The sequence below is a fragment of the Ostrea edulis genome, chromosome 4 (assembly GCF_947568905.1).
Source record: "Ostrea edulis chromosome 4, xbOstEdul1.1, whole genome shotgun sequence".
NCBI lineage: Eukaryota > Metazoa > Mollusca > Bivalvia > Ostreida > Ostreidae > Ostrea > Ostrea edulis.
The window spans coordinates 26992768-27004353 of record NC_079167.1 but is presented as its reverse complement, the minus strand read 5'-3'; the positions used below and the strand labels follow the sequence as shown (position 1 = coordinate 27004353).

The 11586-nt window shown below is 36.5% G+C and overlaps 1 protein-coding gene across 1 annotated transcript; it reads left to right on the top strand.

Annotated features, from left to right (window-relative positions):
* Positions 1–2681: 2681 nt before the first annotated feature.
* LOC125672092 (noggin-like) lies at positions 2682–5432 on the top strand. Its single transcript, XM_048908201.2, has 2 exons — positions 2682–3156; positions 3276–5432. Exon 2 carries the CDS (start codon positions 3296–3298, stop codon positions 4043–4045), a length of 750 nt encoding a protein of 249 aa, XP_048764158.1. The 5' UTR covers positions 2682–3156; positions 3276–3295; the 3' UTR covers positions 4046–5432.
* The last annotated feature ends 6154 nt before the right edge of the window (positions 5433–11586 follow it).

Sequence of the window (11586 nt, the reverse complement as noted above, 5' to 3'; positions counted from 1 at the left end):
CAAATATCAGAAAATGTATATTACATTAAAATTACGAGAGAAGTCTTTACATTTTTCTCGGAACATATGAGAATTCATGCTTTCTACGTTTCAGCTCACTAGACGCTGGAATATACTTTCCTTAATTTTCGGTATGTAAAAGAAAATTCCGTGCAATCCCCATGAACCATCATGGAGACATTAAAAGATTGGATATAAGCCTTCAGCGAAATGATTGCAATGTCAATGTCAATCCTTTCGTCTATCGTCAACCCGAGAAACACGCCTTTGTGGGCCGCCTTGCGTCTGACGGGGCGAAAGAGATGGAGACTAAAAGTCAGACCGTGATGGTATCAGGTGTTGCCCAATAAATAGCTTATTAAAACTGCTTTCTTACATTCTAATGTATTTATATCTGATAATTCGACAAAAACTAAGGCAGGTCTAGATGTTTTAGATACAAATTGAACCGAGTTCACAAAGCTCTCCATTCAAAGGCAATGAATAAAATGTGTTCTTATCCTATGTTATGTGAAGGCACAAGAACAGAATTTTGTTTGTATTTTGAGAAATCTCAGAATTTTTGCTTGCGTTGTGTTGAATCTTTATCACAACAATGATCCAGCGAGAGCTCTGGTGCTTCCTGTTTGTTACTGGTTTAGGTTCGGGCTTTGTATAATGTATGACTTGTAGTCTATCAACCAAAGTATTCTATTGGGTACTACGCCAACTGTATTAGAAAGAAAGAATGCCTTGTATCGCCTTGTAGATGTACGTGACACTGACAATGGAAAACAAAAGCTCGCTAGGCCTGAACTGGTTTCTCAACAATCAAAACGAAATTGAAGAATGCAGTTTTCATTCAAAAAGAAACGAATTGACCCTTTAAGAAGAAAATTATTTTGCGACATTATTGAATGTCTTTCATGTATAGGAGTGTTTTATGGACCCAGCGACACACCAACGTCTCCATCCAATATTTAATAACTTGCGAGGATTAATTGATAATTTTCCACCCAGAACATACTGAGTGCAGTTATAGATGAATCAACTTTTCCTTCCTTCAACACTAGAGAGCGACCAATCACGTTCATTAAGGTTGCATATTTGAAATTTCAATTCACAAATTCGTCTACGTTGTAATATTAAAAAATATTCTACAAACAATGGATCAATCAATATACTAATTTAATTTCCAATAAGATTCTTTTCTAGCCACCCACGACAAAAACGATTTTATTATGCAATTCAGCATATCAAAAGAGCTTCATAGAGTTTGGCAGAGGTTATAACAGTAACAAATGGATTTTAAAAAATAGCAACCAGGTGTTCTATCAAACATCTTTACACTTGGAATCTATATTTAGATGTGATTATTTTAACCCTGAAGTTGGCAAAGGGCAAGGAAATCGACACCACCACTGGTTTCCTAGGACTGGGGCGCGACCCGTGGGTATGCCGCACACGCGAACCCGAGAAAAATAGATTGACGATATCATAACGTTCATATATTTACTGGCCACAAATCTGAACTATTGCATAATTAAAACTAATTACGGAATAAAATGTGAAATAAATCAACGTGATATCGCTGATCTACACCCCAAACCTACCACAGATCAATGTAATTGAAACCATCACAGTTGAAACTCATACTGTAATACGGCAAGACTTTTAATCGTGTAGAGAAAACAACATGCATCCCCGTCACTTGTTAGCAAGCCATACTCGGCAGGAACCCCTTCAATAAACTTTTATTACCAGTCATAAATTTTAGAAACAAAATGCACTAAGTTTTATTTTTTAAATATAAATATCTTGTGAAAGTTTATTTAGAACTGCAGATTAAAACAAAAAACAAAATACCTTGTTTCATAGTTAGCTTATGATTCAGATCCCGGAACCCGAGTTCAATGTTTTAAGAACATAAATCAGGGGAATGAAAACATTTGTAGTTAACTTTTGTACACCTTTCAAGTTAATCTTTCAATTTGTCACGAAGTAATGTACATGTATTCTGTTTTCCTACCAACATTATAGAGTATTGTATTCAGAAGGATAGAAATTGCCCAGCAATATTTTATGTACACTACTTAATTTCCTAAATTGAAACATGTCAGTGAGGTCATTAAATATTTTCAACTGACATCCCTTTGGTGACAGTACAAAAGACCTAGCTTTCACAAACTTCTAGATAAATTGTGGCGTCTGGGACTATGATTTGTGGAAATAAATTAATACATTAAATGAAATTAATATTTTTCTCTGTGTCATATACTTGAGATAACATTGAAATACTGAAAACGCGTTGAATATAGCGTATACTTATTACATGCACATAAATGTATCTATCCACGAGGATCACAATAGGCAGGGATTAATGTTGTATCAGTCGTGGCGCCGCCTAACCCCCCTAACATAACTTCACTAGGTTTATTGCTAAACTCGTTTTTGCCTTGAACGAAACAAGTGAACGAAAGAAATTTATCGCAATAGAAGAAATCTCTAACGTCGGACAATCTTATAGACACTGCGCTTGTGCGACAGATAAGAATTAATCTATCTCTCAAGCTCGGATCATTTGTTCTTGATCTAGTATCCAGAACCCTTTTATTTCGATTTATGAATGGGATCGTGAATAATGAGAAGTCATTTGTATTGGTTCGCATGCTAAGCCACGCCCCCTTCACTTTGACAAGCATACATTCGATGTACATAGAGAATAGGTCTGAAATGCTTTAGACTAAACGTCGTACTGTCCGAATTGACACAAATTCGATAGGCTCTCGACCGTTCACGTTGTTTTTTTTATGATGGGGATTACAGTCTTTATAAGCTTCTAATAACAGTGAAAAAATATTATATATTTACAGAATCACGGTGGTTGGTGTCAGACAACGTGTCTCGCAAGAAAATACAAAAAGGGATAGCTTACATCCAAATCTAACATTAAGCATCTAAATTTCACTTCTACGAGCCGGTGTGTACAATTGAGATATTTATCTTATATTCGGCCATGTGAGGAGATACTGACATCCGTGCTAAATGACTGGACTGTGTGCACGAAGTTACAAAATGGAATATAGTTTTTGCGTGTAATAAATTCATTTAAGCGTCAAACATTCCAATATTGACTGTTATTCCTACAATGATATAAAACGTGAAGATGTTTCGATGGTAAGTAGTTAAATACCTTTATTCAGTGTAATCTGCGATATCATAAACATATGAAATTTCAAACTTGAATTTTACATAAAAAAACCTTGACGCCCCTGTTTATGGTCGCTTTCTTTCAGATTGGTACACGGATGTAGTGATGAATCTATATCGTTTTATTCTGAACTGTGTCGTCCTATTGTTCTGGATGCATCGGAAGGTGACGGGTCAAAGTTCAAGAGATGCTTGGAATCGGTTGAGAGGCGGAACTCCCTTTGAGCCAGAGGAGCGCAATTCTATATCATTCCATGATGGAACCCGTCCTTTCCCTTCCAATCAACTCCCAATTATAGATCTGGAAGAAAATCCCAATCCGCTATATGATCCAAAAGCGGAGGACCTAGATTACAGACGTTTGCGACGTTTGTTAGGAAGAGATTTTGATCGTGATTATATGTCAACAGTTAGACCCCTAGAACATGTGTTGCACAGAAATGGAACTTTAGATTTCAAAATTCGAAAAGGGCGTCCGAAAGGCAGAAGACCGTATTTTGTAAAATACTTTGGACGACCTGTCTATACGGGTGAAAATCAAAAATCAATCAGACTAAAAATTAAACGTGAAGATAGAAAAAAAGTGCAAAAATATTTATGGAGTTATACTCATTGCCCGGTTTTTCACACATGGAAGGACCTTGGAATCAGATTTTGGCCCCGCTGGATTCGGGAGGGACAGTGTTATAGGGGGAGGTCATGTTCCATACCCCCAGGAATGTACTGTCAGCAAAGTGACTCAACGAGAATCACGTTACTGCGATGGTATTGTCGTGGTCCGGAGGTCGGCACAAACTGTTCCTGGATAAAAGTGCAGTATCCTATTTTGACAGAATGTGCTTGCTCGTGTTCATAGCGATATTGAACGAAGACAAATATAAAAGTCTTCAAGTGCTAATTCCTAAAATAGGGGGTTGAATTCGAAACATATACCAGCTGGGCTTGATATGGAAGGATCTTAAAATGGAATGCAAACAGCGGAACAATAAGTTAAATTCATTATCAAATACTTCCACGGCCAGTATTTTCATTTAGAAAGACACTGTGAAAGAATATTGACTTTGTTGTATTTAATTGCTATTCTAGTTGTTACGAGAAGTTATGATAGAGTTCCCTCTCGACGTGATACTAAAAACTACGTCACCCAAATCTTATACACACACACACTTTAAACTTCACATATTGGACTGTTTTAGAAACAAAAGGAACTTTATGTTCAAATACTAGTAAACCGTGCCATTCTGCCGCCTTAATCTCGTTTTGATAGATTAACGTCGCCACTTTTGGGTACCATCTATTCAATAATCTCAGATGTCTTGTCGTTGAGACGGAGAAATTATACATGGAAATTAAAAAACGCGATCCAATTTGATTAACAGTAGCTGGTGCCGGGAAGTTTGAAGACGCTGTCAAACAAACCAAAGAATTGAAATGGTAAATAGCAATCCCAGTTAGATAATTTTCCTAATATCAGTTCAATGTGTGAAGAACCCCAGTTCAAAGCGTCGCCCTGTGACCAAGATCTGTCTATTCGCTCATCAAGCTTCTACTCCGGTTGATAAAATGCCATGTTTAAAACCTTGTAATGGAAATACATTGATTAAGGAAGGTACATTGAAGAAATGTTTGGATCTAAGCAGACGCCGCGTCGACGTGGCGGTATTATGAGGCTTACGCTGGTGTTAAAACACACTAGCCTTCCTCTCGAGAGACCTCATCTAGACGAGCATTCGTTTGTTTATGGAATAAACAATATCTCATTTATTTATCGCTGAATACGATCATTATCGTTAATGATTGTTCTTTAGCTGAACGTCTTAGAACAGTAAACTAGATGCTTCGGTTGTTGATACTAAAACAGGGGATAACGTGAATGAGCGGCAATCAAGTACGACAACTTGTTGGATTCTGAGTGTTTTTGGTCTCCGTTGCTGCTCTGCAGAAATACCTAGACTTTCCGGCTACGCGGGAGTGATCTTATCCCTCGTTTCTAACAAGTGATTTGGTTTCCGGCAAACCGAGTACTTTCTTTATACCAAAGAACGCACACAAAATGATATTACATGAACTCTGTAACCCTGACCGTTGTTGTTTTTTTTTTTCACAGTGCAATTGGTGTTGTTTATTGTTGATGACAATTGTACGAATTTCATAATCTATTTTATGACTGTGTACATATGTAATGGCCGTATATTTCATATGGCCAGAATATTTATTAAGAAAAAATAAAAATGTAAATTTTAGATATTGTTATATTGGGGTTTATTACTGGTATACCAAAGGGCGTAGGAAAAATAGTTTTAAGTTATTGAACGTTTCAACGTTAACGCTTCGAAGAAGATCAAGTGATTTGATGCACCATATGGTAACATCTGATCTATTGAATGAATTCTTATCACAAAACAGAATATCCATCCAGGAAGAATGTAGGCTAAAAATTTCAATCATCCCACTTAACATTCCCCTATTTCAATCAAACCATACCTCAAGATACAAAATGTATAAAATTTGAATATCTGGTACATGGTCTTTGGCCAAATCAATTTTGGTGGTTACACCAACTTTGAATTCTTCTTGATGGGTTGTTAAAGCGAGCGAATCGTTGCAGATCGTGTGCCGAAGCTATCAGGACAAAGATGGCTTTTTCGGTATTTAATATCTTAAAATGATACGATCTTGTGGCATTTTCCTTTAACAATTTGAAATCGTTGACCTTGGTCTCGGTTCAAGATACGGGAATATTACGAAAACAGAATTCGGTTAAAATGGCTTAATTTAATTATACAGATTAATAGCGGGTGAAAACGACTTTTGCATATCTTGATGATAGATGCATAAATTCTTGACATAGTCCTGGTACAGTGATTTGGATATTGTTTCCATGGCTCATACTGTACTGAGATGAGAGGAAGTAACTTGCATTCTAAGATACGTATGATCTAAGAAGTACTTATAAGTTGCATCAAACGATGAGTGAAAGATTGCGGAAAATGAGATATTAGTTAGTTACATTGGAGGTGCCTAATTGCATAACGATAAGGCGAATAGTTTGGGAGGGAGGATTAGCTGCCTTACAGTGGAATATGAAAATCCATGATAGTAACGCCTCGTCATGTAACCCTTGTTTTTCATATTTTGAAGGTAACACATATGCTTGGAAAAAGCACTTGATTATGCTTAATCTATGCACTGTACCCCAAAGACCATAATGTGTAAGGCAAGAGAGCATTGTGTTGAGTTCCAAGTATACACAATGCATACACATCTTTCCGCGCCGTCGGCGTATTTCCTTGATCTCGGATCAATTGATGACAATCGAGATCATACTTTTTACCAAGTGTGTGAATCTGAAGTGTAGCATCATGCAAGCACGAAAACAAGAGTGTTTGATGACCATGATTCAAACCAAGGTAAAGAAACAATGATCCCCGCCACGATCTCTAGGAAGAATGTCGCCCCCTGGACAGGCAATGTTTTTCTGATTATTGTTGGGGTTTTTGTAGTTATTTTGATAACCAAGTATAATGCACCTGAAAACAGAAGCACATAACGAAGAGATAAGGTCCCTTTGAGAATATCGAATTTGATTACATTTACCTGCCTCTTAAACTTCTTTGACATGGGAATGAATTGCCTCTTCACGCCTCTCTCGGCTAGGAGGTGTTAGAGTATTACCTCTTACAAGATAATTTTATCGATTGCCGTTCATAATCATTCAATGGCATCTTAGAAGCGTGTAAATATGTCGATAAATTCATAATGGGAACGATAACTTGATGAAACGAATAAACAATTTTTCAACTCTGTTTCGGAGTTCCTGAACAACTCAGTTTTTACCATTCCCACTGAGTTGAGTTCTTTATTCTGTGAAAGAGGAAAATCAATCGACTCTGCCTATAGATCAACAATCAGAAAGTCACGTAATAGAACATAATCGACAATGGATTATCGTGGTTAAGTATCGAGATAGTGGTTAGAAATATTTAAAATATTTCATCTTTACGTCAAGAGGAGGTATTTCAAACTTAAATACAGTTATATATGTATACAAAATGCTAATAGATTTCTTGATACAGAAAGACTGTTTTATGTAAGCAACCTTGTATTAATATAAGAACTGTTTTGGTTCATCTGTGGAATTTCATTGGGAAGACAAACGGAACCAAGGAAATATGAGAAATTTTACAAAAACTATCACCATAGCAAAATAACGGGAATCCTCATTTCCATGCCATAGAACTGTTTCAATGCACACTCAAGTAAAAGTATGATGCATTGTCTCTTATTGGTGAGAGGATTGGCATGTCTTTGTTTTTGTGTTAGTCCTATTGTCCCGTCTCCCGATGTCGCGCCAAGAAATATATTGTTGTCGAAATAAACATTCCAGCTCGTTATCTTGTCACTTCCATTTGTTGTTTTTGCAATTAATCATTATATAATTAGCGATGCGATCCAGGATCTGCAGTCCGAAACGATGTGGTTTTTGCAACCTCTTCGATCGACTTAAGCAGTTACATGTATTATTATGACGACAAAAATAATTTCAGCAAACACTGACCAATAGACTGATAGGGTTGTATGTGACGTCACTGATATGTAACATCAAAACCTCCCACGCCGGCATGTTATTGCCTTCAGGAAAAATTGTTTGCGTCGTCGGCATGGAGCTATAAATTTCATGAAGTTTAGGAATAATTTTACGAAAAGTACATTAATGCAAATAGTATGCATCTTATGTACTCTTACGCTGAGACAGAAGTTGGTTCTATGAAGAAGCAGCACAAATGTCACGTTGAAAGGGAATGCTAGTGCACTTGTATACATTAATACATATATAACTAATTATGTATATAGTTTTATATTTAATCTTCGCAAAAATACTGTACATCTGCAAGGAATCTTTTGATTAAATGTGTGTCGCAAAATTTAAACAAATACCAACTCTATGAGCATGTGAAATATTCCATTAAGAAGAATGTTGCCCTCGCTCTGGTTTCCTCCGGTACCCCCTTTTCTCTACGATTACTTAAGTTATTATATAAATTTACAAAGATTGACAATTGTCCCCCACAACTATTGGTTTTGCGGTACACGAAGGCATTTAGATAGACTTATCACTGTCAGCTGCGGTTTCATTGTTCAGAATATCGCTACCTTGATTGTCAACAATTCATTAAAGAATACCGCGGTCAGTGATGTGCTTATTTGACCTTTAGAATTTGGTCGCATGTATTTCGCCTTTTGAACCTGCAATCTAGAATACAAAAGCGTTCCCAAGTGAGTACAAAGAACAATTTGTAATAGTTCTTATTTATATCGGAAAGGGTATTTCAAGGCAGGAAGATCAGCCTCGTCTTTGTTAGCAGTATAAAATGCATACACGTAAGCATTGTTAATTAATTCAGAAGTTCATTTCCTTTTTACTGGTACAATACAATATTTTCATCAATAATTTAATTGCAAAATTTGACCTTGTTCATTCATGAAACGGAGTACTCAACTTTTTTTCCGCGTATTTTAATAATACGCGATGGCAAACTCTACTTTTAAATTTGTATTCAATTTATACTTTGGGTATTGGAGTATTTACATAATGAATTTTGACACTTACGATTCTTTGTTTGATTTGAGTAGGAATGATGTAACATGGTTTTAATTTATTTTCTTGGTTCTTGCAATTGATATTCTATAAAAAGATACTTCTAGACATCCTAGCTTTCATTTCGGTATATAACTTTTGACATGACCATTGAATTTGTCTTCAGACTCTGCAGAATTTATTTTTATGTTTCTTAGTTAATATGACTTGCCAAATAGCCTTTGCTTGTTACTTGATAAAGGCAGTGAAAACAGGACAGTGATGTGAATTGAAAAACTGTCATTTATTTTGAAAATGACGAAGTTATCTAACAGAATAGCTAGTTGGGGGGTCAGAATGAGTCGAAAACAAAAATACAAGAACATATGTATCACATAGGTATGATTATGCAACACATAATGAAATATCGAAATAGAGCTGCCTGCAATCAAATAAGGTGGGTTTTACAAATAAAACAGGCCGATACACTGAAGGTCCCACCTTTCCGCTGATGCAAAATACACGTACATGTACCTCCTAAAATCTGTAAAACGAATGATTTATTGGGTGGAGGGAATCAAAGATGAATGATAGGGTAATAACTCTTTCCAGAATTTACGTCCGATCTCTATATAATCATAACACTCGATATACAATAAACTACTTTCACTTTCTGAATAGTTTAAATTTTGATCTTGTTCCTTAGAATATCAGTTTTCAATATATCATTGAATAAGAAAATACATGAATCCAATATATCGGGATTAATTTTCGTAGTCTTTATTTACAACATTTTTGCCTTCGATATATTTAACAATTGAAATGATATCCATTTCCTCATGGATGTGAACGATGTGCGTATGGATATTGATAAATATAGTACGTCTGTTTCAATGACTAGTAATTCTCCGGCAGAAATAAAGATAGAATGCAAATGCAAGAAATGAATTTCAGTTAGGGTATGGAAAGCAACGTTTCCGTTGTCGAGCCCGGCGCCGTGCCAGGCACACTGCGTTTAACATAGGCTTCGCCTAGCACCTACATGCAAGGTGAAGATAACGAACAGTGATCAATCTCATAACTTCTATAAGCAATACAAAATAGATAGTTGGGCAAACAAGGACCCCTGGACACACCAGAGGTGGGATCAGGTGCCTAGGAGGAGTAAGCATCCCCTGTTGACCGGTCACACCCGCCGTGAGCCCTATATCCTGTTCAGGTAAACGGAGTTATCCGCAGTCAAAATCAGTGTGCCAAGAACGGCTTAACAATCGGTATGAAACACGTCAGACAGCATTTGACCCAATGATAGGTTGTATTGACGAACTAGATCGTTATAACAACCATAGAATTTGCGAAATGCTGACTTCAATGGAGAGTGTTGAAACCCCTGAACCATCAACTTGTTTGTCAATAGCTTACCTCGATTTAAAAACTGACTATACTCAGAACAAGCTCTTGCATATCGAAGCAGTTGAGATATATAAACACCATATGCAGGTGATAATGGAATATTGCTACATAAATATGGGAAGTTGACGATGGAGAAGCTGAAATCATCCCGTTTGTCATACAGTTGAGTTGTCAGTTTGCCGTTAATGTCTACTTCCAATAAAATATCTAAGTATGAAGCAGAAGTGGACGACTCTGTGGTGTCCTTTATTTCGAGCTCACAGGGATATATCAAATCGACATATGAATGAAAGCTATTATTGTTAATATACAAAACGTCATCGATATATCTAAATGTCGAATTGAAGGCCACAGCGATAGATTTTTTCTTCTCGCGAAGAAGTTTTTGAATAAATTCTGCTTCATATGAATATAGAAACAGGTCAGCTAACATGTGTAGCTGCACGTGTAGCATTAGAAGTCTTTCAGATAAGACCTTAAAACCGGAAGTCCCGTGTCACCATGCATAGATCAAAATTCGTGAGAGATTCTCGTATGGGACTTAAAATAACAAACATACAAACTTCGTATGAGACCGCAAACACCGAGGTCCCCTGTCACAGCAGGTGTTGCACGATAAAGATCCCTCATTGCGCAAAGGCCGTAAGCGCCGAGCATAGGCCTAAACTTTGCAGCCCTTCAACAGCAATGGTGATGTCTCCATATAAGTAAAAAAGTCTCTAGAGTGACATTAAACAACACACAGTCAATCAATCAATCAATCCAAAAATGTATATTTAAACAACACGTCCGTGCAAAGAATTGTTTCCCCTGAGTTCATAGAATAGCACTTCTGAATCACTTTAAGGTTTAGAATTTTCCCAACAGAACTGCGAAAAGATGATTATCATCAAACAGCAAACTATTTGGGTGTGGCAAGGTCGGATATAAACTTGAGTGAAATATGTCTAGGGAGTTAACATAAGAGATTAGTCCATTAACGGATTACTTTTATCATTGACTCTTAATGTCGGAAATTAGCTAGAAAAAACGAACATGACCTTTGTCAGAAAATTCTAGTCATCATGAAAATCTGAAGTAAATCTGTCAGTTACTTCAACAAAATTAGCACGGCGATGTAAAAATAGAAATTTTCAACGCCAAGAAAATGTTTTGATGTGTCTTCCAAAAGATATTTAATGAAACTTCAGTTTTGAATGACAACTATTTTCTGTATATATCCACAGATTCACATTTTCATTTCATTTCCCCTATTTTTCGTCTTTATTCTAAACATATTCCATCCCCGCAGACTGGCTGCTTAAATCATTAAGTCACCTCGATATCGAATCTGCTTCGTTCTGTAAACAAAAAGTTTCCAACGAACACGATAGCACAAGCAGTTTCTCTAATGAGAGAAAATTTCA

What these genes read in the sequence shown, in the direction of transcription:
- LOC125672092 (XM_048908201.2), top strand. Translation starts at nt 3,296, where the DNA reads ATGAATCTATATCGTTTTATTCTGAACTGTGTCGTCCTATTGTTCTGG.